This window comes from Filicampus tigris, chromosome 4 (assembly GCF_054856515.1).
Source record: "Filicampus tigris isolate MCC_2025a chromosome 4, RoL_Ftig_1.0, whole genome shotgun sequence".
Classification (NCBI taxonomy): domain Eukaryota; kingdom Metazoa; phylum Chordata; class Actinopteri; order Syngnathiformes; family Syngnathidae; genus Filicampus; species Filicampus tigris.
In genome coordinates, this window is record NC_141220.1 from 27,569,467 (window position 1) to 27,592,492 (window position 23,026).

Sequence of the window (23,026 nt, forward strand, 5' to 3'; positions counted from 1 at the left end):
TTCTTGAAGTATAACAGCTTTTTAAAATTCTCCTTTTTTGTTCAGTTTCATTTTATTTTTGTTCTTTTATTGCGTAAAAGTAGCTGAAAATGTGACTTGTTTTCCCCTCACAGAATTTGAAAATGTAGATTTTTGATTATATTCTTGAAATATTACAACTTTATTCTCACATTTCATTTTCTTTTCACATATTAAAACTTTGTTCTCATAAATTTAACCCTAAATATTTTTCCTCACATTTGTTTTCTTTTTCCAAAATTAAGACTCTTTCAAAATTGTGACTTTCTTTTTAAGGATTATCTTTTTGTGCTCAAAAATATTGCTTTTTTATTCTCTGAAAATTACAAAAAAAAAATTCTCGTCAAATTACTTGTTTTTCTCGTAATGTTACAAATTTAATCTCATCAAAATGTGGATTTTGTTTTTAAATATTTTAACTTTATCCTCAAACTGTTTTTACAAAATTACAATTTTGTTTGTAACATTGCATTTTTTTTTTAATTAAATATTATAGCTGTGCGCTCCCACTTTTTTCTGATTGTTGGTCATTACTTTCATTCTACATCAACAAATTATGACTTTTTAATCAAGACTCGCATGAAGGGACAAGCTGAAAGTGGTTGACATTGTACTTGAAATATTACCTAGTGTTTGGGTTTTTTTTTTTTAGCATTTCAACAGTTTGTCCACCATTTCATGCATTAATTCAATGGCAGTTGTGTGCCTGGTGTGTGTGCCATGGCCACCTAGGGAAGTATAATAAATACATTTAAGACATACTACACATAGATTTGATTATGGACCACAGAAGAAGGCCGAATATTAGTCGTTTTTGACGGAGGATAAAGAATATGCCTGTGAGTAATGTATTAGTATACGTGCGTTGCTGCACCATTTGTGTTCAAATAAGTTGCCCAATGCTTGATAAGTACCGTGACATCGGCTAGTCTCATTAGCCTGTCTATGGCGTTTTTCATTGTATGTTAGTATAAAGTTAGCAGATTTTCTGCATTGTATTGAGGGTGTGTGTGCGTGTATTTTAGCGGGTGCTCTTCAAACCCGGTGACGCTCAATGTGACGCTCGCCAATGCCAACACGGGGGGGGGGCAGACGAGGGTGGAGGGGGGCGTGCCCCAACTATTTTGTTCCAAACACGAATAACGTCAGGAGTACGGAGTCTCTTCTTAATCCCTGCTGGGTATGTAACCCCAAAGTCAACCATTTTAAAACCCACCAGTGCACTTTGCATGGCTTGTTGATGGCGAAGACGCGAACGGCGTTTGGAGCGTTTGTGTTGGGCAGATGATCGCATGCTTGGATGCTTTTTTTTTCTTTTCATGTGTGTGTTTGTGTGTGCAGACGTAACGTACAGTGTACTAGACAGTGCCGTAATGGCGCTTTTTGTTTTGTTTTATATATTAGCAGATAAACACAACGCGAGGCGTTTTGCTCTGTTTTGACGGTCAATCGAGCATGTTTGCAAATGGAAGAAGGAGGGGACGTGTGTGTAGAGGGGAGGAGTACGTGTTGTTGTGTTGTGCTTCGACATTTTTGACGCTATACGATCAGAGAAAATGAGCCAAAAAATTAGCCTGCTGTTTTGAATGCGCCAGCGACGTCGTGCAGCTGCCGTATGACTTTCGCATTGTTCCGGAAGGGAGCCCCTTTTGTTCGGCGCTTCGACCGAGCACCGTCTAACAACAAAAGGCGACATGTGACACGCACAAAACGGCTAACAAATAAATGCCCGTTTTCTTCGACGGTGCGTGTGTGTTTTCTGACGAATGGACATTTGTCGCGTCCTATCCCATTCTTAGCTTTGGGAGAGCTTTAAAAAAAAAAAAAAAAAAAAAAGGGGGGGGGTGCGGAGGACAGAGGAGGAATCCCGGGCTGGCGTTTAAAGCTCCGCCTATCGTGGGCGATGCTTTAACAGCCAGCTAGCGACCTGATTGGCTGGGGCTTTTCTCAAAAGGGGCGGGGTTTAATCCGGAAAAGGCTGACCGAAAAGCGATTCAAGTGTCATGCGAAAATCTCCAGCAAATGTTTTGTCGAGGCACTTTCGGCACGAGATTGTTTTATTACACGATGTTGTGTTTCGTTCTGAAAATGAAGACTTTCCTCACAAAATTATGAACATATCCTCGTGAAATTACTTTTTTTCCCCTAAGAGTACAACTTCAGCCATGTCAAGTTCTTGTAATATTACAACCATATTCTCTTAACGTGTGGCTTTTTAAAGTGTTTTTTCCTTTTCATATTACAACTTTATTCTCTCTCTCTCTCATCCATCCATCCATCAGGATTTTATAGACTAGAATGAAATAACTGTTTTTTAAATCTCAAAATATGATTTAAAAATCCTGGGATTTTTTGTTTCTTATAACTTTTCAAGTTTTTCTTGTAGCCAAATATCCCTGCTCTACAATACTCTCATATTTTGATTTTTTTTCAAGTATTATTGTAAAATTAAAATGTTATTCTCATATTAAGATTTTTATAAATTAGAATGACTGTTTTATCTCGAAATGTAAGTTTTCGTTTCTCATAGTAGTTCATTTTACTTGTAATATTACAACTTAATTATCATGATATTACTATATTTATGCCTTGATATTACAAATTTTCAACAAAATTCAACAACTAACCCTTTTACCAGTAAATTTAGGATTTTCACTTCTCATACCGTTTGAAGTTTGTTTTTTCTTGTAATATCGCAGCCTTATTTTCATAGTGGTAGGATTTTTATACACTTGAATTTTTTTTGGGGGGGGTTCTCAGAATATTACATTTTTAATAGTAAATTTGGGATTTGCGGTTCTCACAAACATTGCAAGTTTTCATCTCGTAAGAATGCAACTTTATTATCCCATAGTACTGTGATTTTTTTTCCAAAACCTACATTTTTTCTTTCGAAATACAGTTTTATTATTTTATTATTATTTATTATTATACAGTCTACAGTTTAGCAAGTTTTAGTTATATTCCAAACTTTATTCTTAAAACAGTAGGCATTTTCGTAAAATATGTCATTTAAACAAAGAAGCAGTTGGACTAAAATTCAATAACTAAACACACACACACACACAAAATGAAGACTTACCAAACCCCAAAAATAAAAAGCCTCGCAAGGTGTATTTAATGCGAAAACAAGTGACAGCAAACTATTTTGTTTTGCCTCAGCCGTTGTCGCGCTCCCAGTCAAAATGGGAGAGCTCCCTCGTCCGCGAGCTCCATCATCGATTGACAGCTCCAACAGCCAATTCGGAGGAGCCAACCCGCCCCTGCACGTCGACCTCTCTCTGAATTACCCTATAGCAACCCACCACGGAGGCGTGGTTACACCAGCCGGCACGCCCCCGCCCACAAGCTAACCTAACGGAGATTGTCCGGGAAGATCTCCCCCCCACACACTTTACAGCTCCACATCCCCTCTTGTTTTTGTTTTTCTTTTGCAATACACAGCGCGGAAGAAGTCGCGTTTGACACGCCGATCGCTTCGGACTGCACCCCGGCTGGAGGTATCGTGGTTAAACCCCGCCGAACGGATTACTGTAGCCCGTCGGCGAACTTAAAGGAGAGGGGTGAGTTCAGCTTGGAAATTCATTCAGTGAGCTAACGCGGCTAGCCGCCAAGATCCCCAGCAGTCTGTCGCGAAAAAAGAAACAAAAACACGCTAAACACACCAAATGACGTCTATTGTGATTCAAACTGGGCCTAATCCCTCGAAACAATCGCGAGTGGATGCTTTAGCAACGCTCCTAGTTAGTCGCGTGTGCTTCCCTGTTCGCCCCCTCCGGACGTCCCTCGGAGTCGGGGCTCCTCATGTTGTTTACATTAGCTATCAGCTAACACCGTGAAACACCCCCCCACTCTCGCAACACAGCAAGTTAACGGGGAGAAGTAGACTCCAATAAAGAACCCCCATGCCCACGCGAATGAACCGGCGAGTCGATGACTTTTTCTGTAGGTTTATGTCGCGCTTACCTCCGTCGACGTGGCGCGCCTCGGCGGGATCTCTTCTACCGCACTTGCTCCACCAAATGGCGGCCACGTTTAGAACTCGAGCTCGGTGCTTGTGGGGCCTCGCGTAAAATGCGGGGCGGGGTGCTGCCGCGAGGGGGCTCAGGTCTTCCATGCACCTCACAAATAAGACTTTCATAATATATATATTTTTTCAATTTGTTTGGTGCAATTAACAGTATTTCTGTCCACAATTCCGCCGCCTCCTCCGCGTAGCGAGGGTTTGCGGTCGAGCGACGCTAGGCTAAGCTAGTTTCAAGTTGGTAGTTGACATGTTGCAGCGTGCGTGCCTTTCAAATCAAGTTGCACATTTACGACTTGAAACCACTCAATTAATGATCTTATTTTCGTGGGGAATCGTGGTAGATTGGGGAAGTTGTAAATGGCAGAGCGACTCCCACACGTTTGTTGCTTCGGTGACGTAGCGGGTGGGTAGCCGTGATTGGCCACAGCGAATGTGTGTTTGTACTCAACTGTCATTACAAAAGGAGACACAAGAGTGCTTAAAATGTCGCCTTGTGGGGGATAAAACTGTTCAACACCCCTTTTACTGACTTTGGTACCGTTCAATTCATTGTTAGCGACGCTCGTGGAACTTCACAAAATGGGTTTAGCTTCACCTGGTGGCAGAAGTACTCGCTTACCGAAGTACAGAAGTTTGAATTAATTTTTACTTGGGTTCCAAAGGGGTGAATCATTTCCCAGTAAATGTCGGGATTTTTGTCATGGGAAATTGGTATTGGGTTATTTAGTTAATTTTTAACGACCACAAAGCAACAAAATTGTCCTGAGGTACAAATGTACTGCGAAACGAAACTGTAACAATTTACTTTTATACTACATAATGCAACATTTCAAATTCGTGTGGTGAAGTCCGAAAAAAAAGCTCAACTCCACAATTTCTGGGTTTCCACAATAATGCTTGTTGTTTATTCAAGCTACATTTCATTAAGCTCGGTCGTATGGCATCTTTTTTTTCATATATTAATTAAAAAAGAGAGACCACACGTTCTATCATGTTGGCATTCAAATGTGTAAGTACTTAACACCACAAAATGCACATAAGAGAAATGCAAAAGGTCCCTCTTTGCCCCAAACCACCACACCTTCTTCTCAGCCAGTATGACGTTTTGCATGCAGATCTGTCTGGTATGTTGTGACTATATCATGCAGCTCCAAGTGAAGGTTTTTAAAAAGAAAGGCTCAAAAGCAACACCCAGAGCTCGAGTCTCAACTCATGGTTTCTCCCCCATGTCCCTCGCAGGTCTCTCAGCTCCGTTGAGTATGAGTTCATGATGAAGCGGCGACTGGAGGATCAGGAAACGGTTTTTGCGTCCCAGCAGCGGCGCCTCCCGGGCAACGCCGAGACCTTCCAGCACCGTGTCCTGGCCCCGGCACCGGCGCCGCCGGCAGTGTACGAGGCCTTGCCCGACAACATGCAGCCCACCTCAGGCGTCCAGTACTCGGTCCCGCAAGGATACCAAGTATGCAAAAAAAAAAAAAAAAAGCTTGTTACACTGTCAAAGAGAATGGATATTTAATGTCTGACCCTCTATACAATCATGTTCCAAAATAAAAACCTCCCTAAATTGCTGATGCAATGTTTTAACATTTTTACATTCTAAACTATCATATTGGTGTAAAAATAAGTCAGCCGTTTTTAGGGTGGTAAAGTTGAAGGATTCTTTGAAACTTTCCTTGGGAATGAATTGGAATTTGTGAGAATGAATGGAAATAAACCAGCTATTTACAAAATTCAAGGTTTGCCCGTAATAGGGACCCTAAATATAGTTGAGTGAAATATATTTAATTTTGTATTTCATTCAAGTACAGTGGTACTGTGACATCTGATTTTTTTGAGTTCCAAACTGTCGCATGCTCATTTTGAGTGTGTGTGTCTGTGTTGGGATCCAAAATTTGAGTTATGATGAGCTTCTGATACACTGCCGATTATGTGTAGTGAAAAAAACAGAAGCAATTAACAATACTGTAATAGTTCCAAAATTCCTCATCTTAACTTCCTGCGAGCATTTGCACCAAAAAAAAAAAAGTCTGGTGTCAGCCATAAGAAGGTAACCATGGAATCAATCGTGTTACATCATTGCCAAAAACATGGATCCCTTTTATAATTTGCAAAAGCAGTGCTCGTTCATTCATTCATCCATTCATTCATTCCTTTGCATTCCAAACCATTTTTTTTCCTAAAATAATATGAGCTGTACGGTCTTTAGAAGAGTAAATCTGGATAAAGTGTGTTAAGCAAAGTACATTGTACAATAAGGTGGTGGTATGAGATGGAAAACCAGCTGTAACAGGGGTGTTCACTTTCTACAATCTTTGTTGTCAAGTAGATGTGTTAAGTTACCACATGCTACTGAATCAGCGGGAAACCCAATCTTGTATGCGCGTGAATTTTTACTTGGAACAGGTGTTTGAACTCTGCAAATAAGAAACGAGTGACGCATGCAAGACTCCACTTTAAAAGCAGGCTTTGAGATCACATTGACAAATGAGGCTCAGAGAGCGTACACAAACGTCATCGTATTAGTTCTGCTGTAGAACTGATGTGTACTTTTATCACTTGTTAGCGACAAGAGACGTGCGTGTTTTGTGTGAAATCACAGGTGTTGTTGTTTTTCCACAGGTTCCCACGGTGGCTCAGAACAGCGGCGGCCACGGGCACGCGCCGAGCCCGGCCGTCCACGGGGGGTCTCACCACCACAGCGCCGCCGCCGTCCAATCGCACGGGCCCCCGGTCATGCCGGCACACAGCCACGCGGCTGCGCCTCAGGCCTCGGCGCAGGGCCAGCAGCAGTTTCAGCGGCTCAAGGTCAGTCTGCGCCGCCTTTTCCAGCCGACTGAGTGATGGTGAGTGTGTGCAAGTGGAGAGAGAACTCCAAGGTAGGGAATTCAGTTTGAATAGAAAATGTCATTCTTTCAAACAACAAGTTTGTCCAGAGCGACTGAGACATTCATTTGCTAACGCGGAAATGCAGTAACTTTCGCCCTTTCATTTTTCCTTTGTTCTTGTCTTCCATAGGTGGAGGATGCGTTGTCGTACTTGGACCAAGTCAAGTTGCAGTTTGGGAACCAGCCTCAGGTTTACAACGACTTCCTGGACATCATGAAAGAGTTCAAGTCTCAAAGGTGAGCACGCTTTAACAGCAGTAAGGTATACCTGAGGGATGGGCAACTTAAATGCTGGAGGGGGCCACAATTTTTCATCAGCGTGGTGATCGGTGAAATAAAAACAAATTGGGGCACGTCATTGCATCTGTAGGACCTAAAGGTATACAACACTGTTTTATTTGTGATTTTTTTTCCTTTGTTTGGCTGCGTGTCAGGGCACCTACGTGTGACATGACACCGGTAAAGTCCGTTCTCGACTTAAGCATAGACGAATGCTAACCCCTGGTAGTGCAGGGCCGTATGAGACCCAGTGTAAGCGCAACTTAGACATGTCTGCCCTCTAGTGGTGATTGGTGATATTACAACTTAAAACCTGAGCTGGACATTCCGCCTATGAGACGGGCCGGTCCGTCAATCCAATTTGGTCGAAATTGCTAGACGGAACACTAATGGAAGTCCGTTTACAATGACAGGCAGACCGGCCGATCCTGTCCTGCCGGACAAAAAGGTGGACAGATGGACGGTGGAAGGGTACCCCCCTTCAGACCGAAGGCGATAAGCAGACCGCAAAATGTTTGTAAAATGCATGTGGATTTGTATGTTCGCCGATTTTTCTCCTTTTTTTTTGTTTTTTTTTCAATATATTTTTGGGGCTGTTTCCTGTTTTTTTTCCACAGGACTGTGAAGAATCGTCGGTGGTTAAAAAAAAAAAAGAATGAGTAAATAAACTTTTTTTGGGGGGGGGGTGATAATCAAGGGCCTACTCAGAGTGTGGCTGCATTCGGCCTGTGGGCCGGCAGTTGCCCATCCCTGGAGTACATTCTCTGCATTCCGTATACTACAGCAAAAGCGATAATATCCCAACAATTGACCCCCCCCCCCCCCCGCTTGTGTTCACGTCGCCAGCATCGACACCCCCGGCGTCATCAGCCGGGTGTCACAGCTCTTCAAAGGACACCCCGACCTCATCATGGGCTTCAACACCTTCCTGCCGCCCGGCTACAAGATCGAGGTGCAGACAAATGACCTGGTCAACGTGACGACGCCCGGCCAGATCCACCACATCACCCCGCACGGCATTTCGGTGCAGAACATCCCCATCACGGGTGCGCCCAGCACCCAACACCCTGCCCAGGCGCCGCCCACCGCCACCACCAGCGCGCCGGCCCTCCTCACGCAGCCCGTCCCAGCCAAGATGAGCAAAGTGAGTTATGACATTTCCCACTGCAGTGTTCCTTAGGGCTGAAACGATGAGTTGGATCTTTTCAATAATTCGATGACAAGAAAAGTCAAAGCAAAAATATTTGCCTCGAAGCCTCGCGGTGATGATCTTTCCACACAGGCTAATGGTACTGCAGACTCATGCGCCACTCAGGGTACAAATGAGTTCATAATGAGGAAAAAGTCTGTAAAAGGCAAAGATTGTCTGATGTTTGGAATTATTTCACGCAAGAAAAAAAAAGTGCAATATGTCTACATTCAACACACAGACTGTCAAACAGTTAGCAGCCAGCCGCTTCCCTGAGCTCACAACAAGTAACATTACCTTCTCATTTGCTGCCTCCCACGTCACTCACCACAGCAGGTGCCGCCTTTTAAAGCCACACGCACTCAAAGTCACAAATATTATAGCGTGGAACGTGCGGATGGTGACCCTAAGTGGACAACAATAATACCTGAACCGTGTGTATGCATTTTGTTGTTAAATAATGCAAAATCGATTTTTGTCCGATGAATCGATGGAATCATTTCTGAAAATATTTGATAGTTGCAGGCCCTGTTTCCCTGTCTAATCGCGGTTCACTACTTTTGTTTAACCCAGTGGTACCGTCAAGGACCATGTTAGCGTCCAAAAATAGCTCATCCATGATGGGACATTGTGCTTTTCTCAGAGTATTGTAGAAGTCGTCATTTGAAAATGTAAACATTGGCAGAGATTCATAGAAAATAGTTGCTGCATTCTATTTTTCTATATCTCTCGTCTAAATAAAAAGTAGTTTTGCATTTCTATTAGGCAGGGCTTTGAACAACTCTTAACCTAGGAGGTCCGAGAAGTTTTACTGGAGAGTTGTTACTGCTTGGACACATCCGAGATGGCGCCAATGCGCTACATTTGTCAAACCTCCGCTCCTCCGGTCACTGCAACAGTTCCTTGGAACCAAGATGCCTAAAGACGTTGCGACTCGGCGGATAGGTTCCCCCAAAACTCAGGAAATAGATACATCTTCAAATCGCAAAACAGTGGTGGAGCAATATACTTTACCTCGTACCGTACCTCGTAAATGATGAGCATTCTATAAAGTTTCGGGAACATTGCTCTCAACACAAGCCCTTCTGTGATTTGTTCTAGTTTCTAAATCATGAATCCAATAGGAATGAATGGAAAAGGAAATAATCTGTTTTCAGGCCCTCACTATTGCCAACACAAACCTCTGAAATGCACAATCATTTTTTTGAGATGCATTTTCTAGAAATACTTACCCTTTGATGGTGTGAAAAATCTTGGGAGGGAGGGAGATATGGGTATATGAAAGCCACCTTGCTCAAAGACCAAGACGTAGCTCATTTTGCAGCGTACATTCTGTTCTTCTTTTATTTTTTTTATGAGTTACTGTCACGCTTACTTGTGTGGCCGAGGTGGGCGGTCTCCGCGTAATGACACATTACGTGCTTCCACTGTCGGCGCACACTAGCAAATATGCGCCACGGCTGCGGATTGCCCGAAAATTTCCCCAATTGACCATCATGCTGTGTCCCTCCTCGCAGCCCCCCCAGCCCCAGGCGCCGACGCCGGGCAGCCAGAGCAGCCCGTCCATCCCGGCGTACACCGCGCCGCGCTCCCCGCCCGTGCCGCTCCACCCGCCGCTCGCCGGGATGCCCGCCGGCCTGCCGGCGCAGAACAACCAGCCGGTGGAGTTCAACCACGCCATCAACTACGTCAACAAGATCAAGAACCGCTTCCAGGGTCAGCCCAACATCTACAAAGCCTTTTTGGAGATCCTGCACACGTACCAGGTCAGCGGGAGGAACTCGCCGTCAGGCTTCCGGGGAAATTCAGCTTTCATGATCATGCGTTATATATTGCAGAAGGAGCAACGGAACGCCAAGGAGGCTGGGGGGAACTACACGCCGGCCTTGACGGAGCAAGAGGTCTACGCTCAGGTTGCCCGGCTCTTCAAGAACCAAGATGACCTGCTCTCAGAGTTTGGACAGTTTCTTCCAGACGCCAACAGCTCAGTGGTGAGCGACACTTGAATTTGTTCCATGCTAATATACAGTTGTCCATATCGCAATTTCGCTTTTCCTGGTCCCACTATATCGCAGATTTTTTTTTAATTGTATTTCGTGGATTATTTGCCATTGTGCGGCGATCATTTTTCTACACTGAAAAATGTCACTGCTGACTCATTTAACAATAAGAGCGAGCCATTAGGGGAGGGTGCATAAAATTCTACGTACAACCATCCATAAAGTAGAATAATTTTTGGGGGGTTTGATTTTTTTTTTTGCAGATTTATTGAAAATATTTAGAAAACAGGTGTGCCGTGATTGGTCGTTGACTGAGCAACTGTAATGTCATTTTCAGTCGACGGCAAGTGACAAAATGGCCGCCCCCTGAGATGGCTAAAAACGAGTGCATTATGCTTCTTAGCTCATATTCCACAAACACAATATCAATCAGAATGCCCTATTTGGAATAGAACATATTAGTGCAAAGAATTTGTGGGGGTTGACTTCCTTTTAATCATTTAAAAATGTTACAAATGTGTTCATGTTGTCATTAGGGGCCTGTTCTGTGTTGAATTTTGATGACAAAACCGACATTCTGTCATATGAATGGCAACAGTTGGATACAAAAGTTAACTGAACCTTACGCCATCTAGTGGAAAAGCATTGAATTGTTACTATACCTTGTTGGCCTGGATAAATGAGTTGAGATACAGTATTTAGAGTAAATAATTTTTATACAAATAAAGAGAAATTGTGTGACTTCCCGCGGCGCACCTAATCAACTCTCGCAATACACTGGTTGGTAATCACTGAGCGAAGCTAACGTCACATGTTTTACTCAGTGGTCCTTAAGTCAACCAGAATTGGAATAAAATCAGGAAGTGGAAACCTCGTGATGGCCCTAAACAGGCTGATGGCTTTTACTTGGCTACTAGCCGTCATTTAGAAACTAGAGTGAGTCACCATATATTGCGGGGGTTTACATTCCTCTCTACCCAGTCCTATGGTACGCTAGTTGTCTAAACGCCTCCATTCCACTCAGCTGTTGAGCAAGACGACAGCCGAGAAGGCCGAGTCGGTACGGAACGATCACGGCGGCACCGCCAAGAAGCTGCAGCTCAACAACAAGCAGAGGCCCAATCAGAATGGCTGCCAGATCCGCCGGCATTCTGCTCCCGGAGCCACGCCCCCTATCAAGGTATGCAAAACGTCCATTTATTCTGTTCCGTTTCACTCGGGAGATGGTTTTGTCCTTCAAGTGCCTCTTTTTGTACGTTACTAAAATAGAAGAAGCCCAAGTTACTGAGTTTGAAAGATTCGTCCATGGCCGAGGCCAGCAAGCATGGAGTCGGAACCGAGTCGCTGTTCTTTGAGAAGGTATGTTTCCATTTTGTTCTGCCTGTTTTTTTTTTTAAAACGTGTTTTTCTTTTTAAACATTGATTTAGATTTATCTAATGCAAAGAAATACAAAATCCACTTAGTTTTTATCCGTTCACGAATTTTCGACAGTCAGGCGTGCGCATCAGTATTTTGGTCTGGTTCTCAACGGAGCAACAGATTTTGTATTTTTTTATTTATTTTTTCCCCCATCGCACCGACCTCACTCGCAGTTCTGAATGTAGGATTTATGATTATTGCCATTAATAAATGTAGCCTATGGCAATATCTTGAAAAGTGTTCTTTCGATGTATTGTATTCATCTGGAAAAAAATATTGTCAATTACTCGACCGGTATACAGCCTACGTGCCATATATTTGCCAAAGACAAATTGATGGATGTGTTTGCTTGGGTCGTAAATTTGCAAATGTGTTTCTCATGGAAGGTGCGCAAAGCCTTGCGGAGTGCGGAGGCCTACGATAACTTCTTGCGATGTCTGGTCATCTTCAATCAGGAGGTGATCTCCCGGGCTGAGCTGGTGCAGCTGGTGCTGCCCTTCCTTGGGTGAGTGCTGGGCATTTAGATTCTTAGCCGTCACGTTGCCGCTTGTCTCTGACCCAGCCGTCCCAACCGTCACTCCAGGAAATTCCCAGAGCTGTTCACCTGGTTCAAAAACTTCCTGGGGTACCGGGAAATGTCCCACTTGGAGCCGTACCCCAAGGAGCGGGCCACCGAGGGCATCGCCATGGAGATTGACTACGCGTCATGCAAAAGGCTCGGCTCCAGTTACAGAGCACTGCCCAAAAGCTACCAGCAGCCCAAATGCACTGGGAGAACGCCACTTTGTAAAGAGGTGAGAGCAGCAGTGGTGCAAAGGAGTCGAAATCATCCTCTTTAGTTCTGTGAGATCGCACAGGTCAACCACATTTTGCTTATCGACTTTAGAGTCCAAACAGTTAGCATCATAACACTTTTAGTTAGAGATATACCGATAAGGTTTTTTTGAAGATCGATACTGGTTTGTAGTCAAGGCGGCAGGTGACCGATATTTGGAGCCGATATTCATTTTTAGTAAAAAAGAGAATATTGACGTCAAAATCTAAAAAAAAAAAAACAACAACAAAAAAACATAACTTTGTTTTTAAGCACATTTATTGAATAATTTTTCAGATTTACACAATGTTGATTGTTTTTATCATTATTATGCATTTTTGACAATATATATCTATGTTGTAAGTGTTCAGGGACCTCTCAGCATCATCAGCATGTCTTAAAAAATTAAATGAAAACTTAAACAATAGCTCCCTATGGTTTTCTACAGTAAATAAAGTTCTCCAAAATTTCAAATTGACAAATGTTAAAATTTCACTTATTTGTTTTGATTTCAAACAAAAACAAAAGGTTCAGACTCTTCCCAGGTTCAGTAGAATCTCTTATAAAATGAACTAAAAATTCAAATAAATAGTTCCATGAAGTTAACACGGTTTTGAATTGATTTATTATCAGCTGTCCGATTTTTCTTTTTTTTTTTTTTTTTTTTTTTTTTTTTTTAAAGGCAGATAGCGATATTAGTCAAAATGCCGAATATCGGCATATAATCGGTCTATCCCTACTTTTAGTAAAGGTGTACAGGCATCAACCTCAAACCCCTTGACATTGTTTGTTCTGGGTGGCTTCAGGTACTAAACGACACCTGGGTGTCCTTGCCCTCCTGGTCCGAGGACTCCACCTTTGTCAGCTCCAAAAAGACGCAGTACGAGGAGCACATCTACAGGTGCGAGGATGAGCGCTTTGAGGTGAGTGATTTCTTGTGGGGTGGGATCACACATCGCGCGTGAGCACTGATCAAGACCAAAGCAAATGTTTGTTTTCCTCCTTCCAGTTGGACGTGGTGCTGGAAACCAACCTGGCGACCATCCGAGTCCTGGAGTCCGTGCAGCGGAAGATATCGCGGATGTCGGCGGAGGAGCAGGCCAAATTCCGCTTGGACAACACGCTGGGCGGTTCCTCTGAGGTGGTGCACCGAAAAGCCATCCAGAGGATATACAGCGATAAAGCCCCGGACATTATCGACGGCCTGAAGAAGAACCCGGCTGTTTCCGTCCCCATTGTTTTAAAGAGGTGCGTGTCGGACCAGGCGGGCGAGCACTTTGTGTTTTAATAAAACCACATTTTTCATTCAGTAACGGTCCCTCGCACTACCCAGGCTAAAGACCAAGGAGGAGGAGTGGCGGGAAGCCCAGCGAGGTTTTAATAAGATCTGGCGGGAGCAGAACGAGAAGTATTACCTCAAGTCTCTGGACCATCAAGGCATTAACTTCAAGCAGAACGACACAAAAGTGCTGCGCTCCAAGTCCCTGCTCAACGAAATCGAAAGCATCTATGATGAAGTAAGCCTTCTGCCCCTTTTTATTTATTTATTTATTTATTTATTTATTTATTTATTTTTGCGTTCAAATCATTCTCATTTCTCTCAAATAATTAACTTGACAAGCATCATTTGTCACTCAAAAAAGTTTTAATTGACAGATGAGACCACATTTATCAGTAATGCCTTTAATTAATGATATAACTAAAAAAAAACAAAGTAATTTAGTTTTGAAACATGTTACTCACAACACTAGTTACCAGCACTCAACTGCCATAGATTTCGGACTAGACAAAAATCCTTCTAGTCGCATGAGAAAGTGACAACGCGCTGCCTGGGGTTGCGATAATCCACAAATAACTGAGGCCGCATAAAAGACGTTGTAATTGTGTATCGATCCCACAAGACGGTGGCAAACTACTTAAAACAGAGAGGATCATGAAGCATCAACACCATACTTTTAGTATGTACGCAGTCATGCGCCCATGTTCCATAAACTGTCTTTAGTAGTTACATTTTTCAACCCAAACAAATCACCTTCACATGAGGCTCATCAATAGTACGAGCTAGCGCACTAGCATAAATAACGCGCTCGCACAACGTGACACACTGGAGGGCATTGTCACGCCGAGACACATATGATGACATCATCAACAAGTGCTATCGCGATTGGTCAGTAGAGTCCAAATCCCTACTGCAGGCCAAATGTATAGCGTGTACTGCATACCCCTTGCGCCCCTTTTCTGGTGTGTAGTTCAGACTAAAGTTGAATGTTTTTGCCCCGTGCAGCGCCAAGAGCAGGCGTCTGAGGAGAACGGCAGCCCGACCGCCGGCCCCCACCTGACCCGGGCGTATGAGGACCGTCAGATCCTGGAGGACGCTGCGGCCCTCATCATCCACCACGTCAAACGCCAGACGGGCATTCAGAAAGAAGACAAGTACAAGATCAAGCAGATCATGTATCACTTTGTCCCCGACTTGCTGTTCGCCCAGCGCGGCGAGCTCTCCGAGGTGGAGGAGGAAGAGGAGGAGGAGGAGGACGAGGAGATGGATGTCGAGGAGGGCGTCCCCTCAAAGAAGCACAACGGCGTGCCCGGCGGCGCCGGCGGCGCCGGCAGCCCGTCCAAGTCCAAGCTGCTGTTCAGCAGCACGGCGGCCCAGAAGCTGCGCGGCTGCGACGACGCCTACAACCTCTTCTATGTCAACAACAACTGGTACATCTTCCTGCGCTTGCACCACACGCTGTGCTCGCGACTCCTGCGCCTCTACTGGCAGGCCGAGCGGCAGATCGAGGAGGACGTGCGCGAACGGGAATGGGAGCGCGAAGTCCTCGGACTCAAGAAGGATAAGAACGACAACCCGGCCATCCAGCTGAGACTCAAGGAGCCCAGTGAGTAACAAGGTGTTGTGGTTGGAATGCCAAGAGTTCACAGGTGCGCCGGAAGGAGAAACGGCAATAAAACGGGCTAAGATTCTGATGTCGACTGAAAATTGCAGTGGTGGGAATCTATGGGTACCTCACGATTCGAGCCGATTCAGAGGCCCACAATTCGATTTCATTTCGATTCAGAGGCCTATGATTCGATTCGATTGCGATTCCGGTGCACCACTACGTTGGCTTACATTTTATTAGTCCATGTAAAACACTGGTAACTTTTATTAAAACAAAAATCTCAAGGAAGAGCACGGATTTATATTTCACACTTTGAGGGTTTGCTTGTTCCGCCATCACGTATTAGCTTAGCCTAGCGCAGATGTCTGACATACAAACGCAAGTAATCGCTCGCGCAAGCTCTTCGTTTTTTTAGTTAAACTTTAAATATCGATTATTAATACCTATGAATCGATTCAGAATCTTTTAATGCGCCGAACGATGCATCGAAAAAACGATTATTGTTCCCAACCCTAGAAAATCGGTCTTTTGTTGATTTTGATTGGACATCCTCGGGGTTAATACAAACATTTTGCTCCATTAACTTCCTGCAGATGACATCATCTTGTTCTGAAACTGAGGCATTGTCACTGCTGGTTGTAGCCAAATCGTACCCGACATTTTGCCTCGATTGCTTCAAGACACTATTAATCAGCAACAGTTCCATACAATCTGAAAATGTGTATTGTGCCCGTCACCGCTTCTTAAATTAAAGCGTAAGTAATATTTGCGTGTCATTAATCTCCCGCTAGTGGACATCGACGTGGAGGTTTACTACTCGGCCTTCTTGGAGATGGTCCGCAACCTGCTTGACGGCAACATGGAGGCCTCGCAGTACGAGGACTCGCTGAGGGAAATGTTCACCATTCACGCGTACATCGCCTTCACCATGGACAAGCTCATACAGAGCATCGTCCGGCAGGTGAGCTTCTCGTCCGCTGCGGTTATTACCCCGTGCTCACTTTGCCCGCCCCCAATTCAATACTGTACTTGCGCGTCCGCCCGTAGCTCCAGCACATCGTGAGCGACGAGATCTGCGTCCAGGTGACCGACCTCTACTTGGCCGAGAGCGCGAACGGCGCCTGCGGGGGATCCATGTCCACGCTGTCTTCCCGGAGCTCCTCGGAGGGCGCCTACCAGCGCAAAGCAGAACAGCTCATGTCGGATGAGAACTGCTTCAAGGTAAGAAGAAGAAAAAAAAAACAAAAAAAAAAAAAATGGAGTGCGCTATTTGGCGCCAGCAAGCACAGTCCAGTCTTTGACAAACTTTATTGGGTCAAAGAACATAGTTTCCATTTGAAAAAATAAATCTTAGGGCACACCAACCGTCACAAAAAGTTGACACGCAATTAATTATGTAACGTCCACCAACATCATGTCAGCAAATTGGGCAGGGGGAAAAAAAAAAAAAACCTCTTACCCTAAATAGCCCCCTGGTACTCTCTGCGGTTAAAAATAAACGCCACTGTGGGAAAGGTCACCTGGCATCACCTTTACATTTGTTTCCTTCTAGGTGATGTTTGTAAGGAACAGAGGCCTGGTGCAACTAACGCTGGAGCTGCTCGACACCGATGAGGAGAACTCTGACGAGCCCCTGGAGGCAGAGGTCAGAAACATGGCTGGCAAAAGGCTCTTGACTTTATTCGGGGGGGGGGGGGGGCACACATTCAGACGTCAAAGTGCCGCTGTGTTGACTTCTTGTTAAATTAACGAAAAAACATCGCATTCTGTGTCTGCAGCGGTGGTCCGATTACGTCGGCCGTTACTTGAACCCGGACACCACCACACCCGAGCTGAGGGAACATCTGGCCCAGAAGCCCGTCTTCCTCCCCAGGTGGGGCGCACGCATCTCGCTTTCATTTGGATTTTCAGGGCGCCAAATAAACAGCAATTGTTGGTTAATTAGAAGTGATCAGGAAAAGATGATTTTGCTAGTGGCAGCCCTCCTTGAGACACGTCTATGAATCGTGTGGTCGCCAGGAATCTCCGGCGGATCCGGCAGTACCAGAAGTGTCGCGAGCAGCTGGACAAGGAGTCCGGCGAGGGAGGCAAAAAGCCGCTGGACAAGGAGAAGATGGAGTGCATGTTCAAGCTCAACTCCTACAAAATGGTGTACGTCTTCAAGTCGGAGGACTACATGTACCGACGCACCGCGCTGATGCGAGCGCACCAGGTGGGGCCTCTGTCTGACGCCGTGCCACCGTGTGTGAGTGAGGCAGTCGGATGGGTGCGAACGAGCGCGCCAGAAAAAATGATCAGAGAGAGGTAGAAGGTGCAAAAATAACGTGCGTGTGCGTGAGAGTGTGACATGATCGGGCGTAGGTCTGTGCAGTTAATCGAAATCCAATTACAATTGGGATTATTACGCTTGACGATTACAAAATTGGCATAATCGTTAAAAAAATTATATTCATTTATATACAACAAAAGCAAATCATACTTGAATTTATACATTTGCACCTTTAAAAAAAAAAAAAAAAAATTATAATAACAAATGTTATCAATTTTATTTGGTCCAAAAGGAACTTACTTACCGGTACATTTATTTGTCTTTATATTTTTTGTTCTTGTTTTGTACCCAAAAATAAATGATCGTTTGAATAATCGTGATTTCAATTATTACCAAAAATAATCACAATTACAACTTTTTTCATAACCGAGCAGCCCTAATCGAACGTAACGCGCCCCCCCCCCCCCCCCCCCCCCTTTCCCGTTTTTTTTTTCTCGACCCACAGTCCCACGAGCGTGTGAGCACACGCCTCCACGAGCGTTTCCAGGCGCGGTTGGCGACGTGGGCCGAGGAGCACGTCAGCGCCGACATGGCCGCCGACACCGACAAGTGGCTGATGGGCCAGGGCCGCGACGGACTTTTGCCCTGCAGCACCACGCGCCAGCCCGAGGTCCTCCACTTCCGCAACGTCAGCAAATACCGCGTCAAGTACAACCCGTAGCGACCGGCTCCAGGTCAGGAAGCAATTTGTTTTTAAGGCGGTATGCGTGTGTTGCTCCAGCGGTGGCGGGGTTACCAGTTTTTACCAGCGTTTTTAGCTGGGAACACATTTCCTACTCATATTTCCTCCGTCAAGGGTGCCAAAACTCGGGAATGGTCTCGTCCCGCTCACCAGCACTCACCAAGTGAACGTCGCTTTTTTTCTACAATAAACGCCGCTTTACCATTCCACCGTCCACACAATCCCGACACGGAGGGGGGGGGGGGAGTAGGGATTTCTTCAAGCCAGCCCGGACATGCTGGACAAGTGCACTTATTCAGGAAAAAATAATAACAAGGAACAGCTTCCCAGATTTTTGGATGGAGACGAACGCCCAATCACGACTCACTTCCGGTTCCGGGCTGAGCCCCCCCAAACAATGTCGTCAGGCCACAAACTAGCACGTCGCCTCACAACACTGTTTGGACTCAAGAGTGCACCATTGTAAAGCTATGTGTTGTACATATATACATATATAATATATATTATATATAGTTCTATTAACATGCATCATCCTCGCCGCCCTGGAAGACAACGTTTTGTTTTAATACCTATAAAAAGCCCACCGCCAAACGTCACACACACCCACACCTTGTAAATACACTGTAAATAGTCTCAGACTTTTTTTTAAGACCGAAGCGTGTTGTTGTGTTAGTAGAACTTTCCAAGCTAACTGTTAGAATGTAAAGACAACAAACAAGCAAAGAAAGAGAGATGAGAAAGACAACATTTATAACAGTTTTTACCAAAGGGACTTGATGATACAAACGAGCTGTTTTTGTCCCACCTTGTACCGGACCCCAGGACCCCCGCTCTCTCTTTGTGTGTACTTTAATGTCTTTTCTTCTTTTTAATTTACATAGTTTAAAAAAAAAAAAAAAAAAAAAAGGGGGGGGGTAGAAATGTGTCCAGGTTTTTCTGTTTTTACGAATGACAAATATATTTTCTTCTCAATTCACCTGAGAAAAAGAAAAGAAAAGCACTGCGACCATCCAACCTTGACCCCTATCAACCCCCTTCGACACCCTGGATAGATTTCTGCTGGCCCCCCGCCCCTTTACCTCTCCTCCCAGTTGTATTTTTGATATTGGAAAAGTCACACGAGCATGTCCTTCGTCCGTTTCTTTAGACATTATTTAAAGTAATAATAAAAAACACATTTGTAGCCTACAATGATTAAATGTCTATGGACTTTTGTTCATGTCTTGTCTTTTTTTCCTTCTTTCACAATATGATCCTGACTTGTTTGCATTGCTTTTTTACACAGCATACGGTTTCAAATTTTTGCTCGGAAGTTAAAGCAAACTGGAGAATTTTCTGGAGAAATTGCGTGTGAATGCTGAAAATGCTGAACGATGAGTGCTGATTAATTTCAATTGGTTAAAAAAAAAAAAAAAAAAAAGCTTGACTGAAATATTTCTGATGCACGAATCGAACCTGGGTTCTCTGCATTGAAAGTAATCAGTTAAAAGTGAAACAATGTCACCGCCATGTCGAATGCCACTGGTTGAAGCATTTCAATGATGGGAAATTATTGATTACTTTTATAATATGATATTCAAACATCCATTATGACATAAAATTGAGCAATATTAAATGAATAAAAAGTTGGACTGAAAACTGCCCAAGGTGGGAATTAAACCCTTCAAGACTTCAACAATGTCAAATCTCAATTGTATTGAAGCGTGTGAGATGCTGGAATTGAAAGTGTAATGTCTGTCCCATTGGAAATGAATGTGGAAATTTTCATGTAAAATATTGAATTGTGGGAAAACTCTACGTATGTGTATTGAGGAAAATAATAGCCCGGAAACCGTGATTTTTGGAATATGTTGAAATTGGAACTGTACAAATCGGATGTATTATGTGGGATGCACGTCAAAAAAGCGGGCCGAATAAGCATTCACGCAATAATCAACCTTCCATTTTGTAAAGTCGTATTCCTTTTTACTCCCATCAATTTCTGTTAATTCCTATTGACAGTTTCCATCTTTAAAAAAAAAAACAAAAACAGAATGGTGTCTTCAAGGGGTGAGTAATTTTACTTGATTCATCCATCCATTTCTATTGCACTTGAACCTAACGTGAATGTTTTTGGAATGTGAGAGGAAGCTGGAGTACCCGGAGGAACAATTCCACAGATGCGGTATGGACCCAGAACCTCTCAACTGTGACGCAAACCTGGTAACTAATCACTCTACTAACATGAAGGGTTTTTACTTGGTTGTAGTGGAAACTTCTCTTTGGAAACAGTAACATTATCCATAAAAAAAATATTACTCTTACTGTGGCCATATTGCATACATAATGAACCCCCGCTTGTACTGTCGCAAATACTAATGGACACCCACGCTAAATGACTTAGCGTGACACTTAGCATGAAGTGACGTGACAAACAAACGCGCGCGCCAACACAAACTGTATTAAGGCATGAAAGTAGATTATACGTCCTATTAGTAGCTGCATTGGGAGAGAAGCAGAAACAAATTTTCACTTTGGGCTTTTTAAAAGCTGCATTCAAGGATTGTCCACAAAGCAGGACAACAAATGCTATCAATAAGATTCCACTAGATGGCGCCAAAGTAGTGGTTTTTTTTTGTGGCTGCCTGAGCACAAAACATCAAATATAACAAACTAGGGAATGTTGCCAAAAATGTCTTCGGATACCGCTGTACGGCAAACATGCACTGTGCAAAAGTAGATGTCATCGCTGTTTTTTTATTTAGTTATTATTTATTTATTGGTGGACGTTCCTTTCATATCCCGCAGAAGGCGTGCTTCCATAGAAATAATTAGGGAGTCAACCTATGGCCACCATAAAACCTTCAGCTGTATAATAAAATGTGGAATAAGTGCACAGTAAGCCAAAGAACAATCTGCCAGTCTACTTACCTTCATTCATGCAAAGCTCTGACCTCTGCAGGTGTTGGCTAAATGCATCTCAAAAGGAAATTCTTGTGGGACTTTGGAGCCACAAAGCATTCTGGGTAATCCAATGTGACAGCCCCCCACACACGCGCACACACAAACTTGGCAGAATGTGACCTTTCTCTTCTTGCGTGCTCTTGGTGTCATTACAATATCGGAGAGAGAGTCACTGAAGAATATGGCTTTACAATATCATTTTATTCTTGTAATTTTGATTTATTTCTTTTTTTTTTCTTGTACAATATAACATTCTTAAAAAAATACTAGTTTTTTTCATAAGATTCTAAACATTTTTATCAAACATAAATGTTATTTTCTCAAAGCTAAAACTTAACCTTCATAAACGTTTTCTCAAAAAACGAAATTATTCAAATTAATTATTAGACTTTTTTTAAAACGCTTTTACAAAGATTTAACTAATTTCATAAGATCACAACTTTTAAAAAAAAGGCTTTGTTTTAGATTGACTTTCTAAAGAAAAGCTTTTCTTGAAAATATTTGTCTCCGTTTTTATAAGATTACAGTTTCACAAATATTACTATTGCAAGATTACGACTTTTTTTAATAAACAAAAATGTAGGTTTTTACCAAAATATGTTGAATATGGAAATTCTCATAAAATTACAATACTTTTTCTGAATAAAATATTTATCCATCCATTGAAAAAAAGTGTAGATTTTACCATAGAAAACATGACATTGTTCACTTCTTTATTAAAGAAAATTGCAACTTTATTGTCATAAGAATTCAATCTAAACTCCTAAAGTCCTAAACTTAATGCAACGTTTGTTTTTTGTTTTTAAAAAAAGTATTTTTGTAAGATGACACAACCTTCCCTAAAAGTAATGTGACTTTGTTTTTTTTTTTTTTAAACTTAGGACTTTCTGATTTGTTTTGGGGGGGAATACTTTATTTTCATATAATTATTACAACCTGTTTTTCTCACAATTTGAATTTTGTAGGATTATCATTTCAAAAACCATTTAGTTAAAAAGTCTGACGTTATTCTTGCAAAATTACAACCCTTTTTTTTTGTAAAATTAGAACTTTCTTTACATAACTTTTTTCTTAAACAAAATGATACAACTTTTTACCTCGGAAAATACGACAAAAACAAAATGCCACCATCCTGAGCCGTCTTGTGTGAATCCGTTCAAAGGCCTTTTGGCCTTTTCTGTTTCCCAACATCAGAGCCCACCAGGGAGGAGCAAAAATGGGACGGCCAGTCGATGCTGCGCTGTACCCACAGAGGCTCCCCTGTTTGATGCCCTTGTCTAAAGATGGCAAGCGTTGGGGAAGAGGGCGGCGGGGGCCCTTTGCCCTGTGCCACAAAACAAAAGAATGCCCTCATTGAGCCGTTGTGAGCTGCCGTCCCGACCGCGGGCTCGTCCTTCAATTAACTCGGCGCGCCTCAGGGCGCCTCACCGAGCCCCGGCCTCTTTGCTTCCCACAGGCACGGCGGTGCACTGAGGAGGAAAATCATTCTGTGTGGGGATAAGCGGGTGAAACGTCAGCGGCGGAACCCATTTGTCCAGGGGGCTGCGGGGAC

The 23,026-nt window shown here is 43.5% G+C and overlaps 1 protein-coding gene across 2 annotated transcripts; it reads left to right on the forward strand.

The window, feature by feature from the left end:
- The first annotated feature begins 1,117 nt into the window (after positions 1-1,117).
- On the forward strand, positions 1,118-19,745 carry sin3aa (SIN3 transcription regulator family member Aa). Of its 2 annotated transcripts, none has more exons than XM_086029658.1 (21): positions 1,118-1,198; positions 5,285-5,504; positions 6,665-6,850; positions 7,061-7,167; positions 8,056-8,353; positions 9,916-10,164; positions 10,237-10,389; positions 11,423-11,578; positions 11,668-11,757; positions 12,205-12,323; positions 12,402-12,612; positions 13,439-13,555; positions 13,642-13,880; positions 13,966-14,149; positions 14,917-15,517; positions 16,312-16,481; positions 16,568-16,741; positions 17,073-17,165; positions 17,299-17,393; positions 17,540-17,732; positions 18,295-19,745. In XM_086029658.1, the coding sequence occupies exons 2-21, from the start codon at positions 5,313-5,315 to the stop codon at positions 18,508-18,510; spliced, it is 3,843 nt and encodes a 1,280-aa protein (XP_085885784.1). In that variant the 5' UTR covers positions 1,118-1,198; positions 5,285-5,312; the 3' UTR covers positions 18,511-19,745. The 2 variants fall into 2 exon arrangements, with proteins under 2 accessions (XP_085885784.1, XP_085885783.1); XM_086029657.1 differs by lacking the exon at positions 1,118-1,198 and adding an exon at positions 3,383-3,581.
- The last annotated feature ends 3,281 nt before the right edge of the window (positions 19,746-23,026 follow it).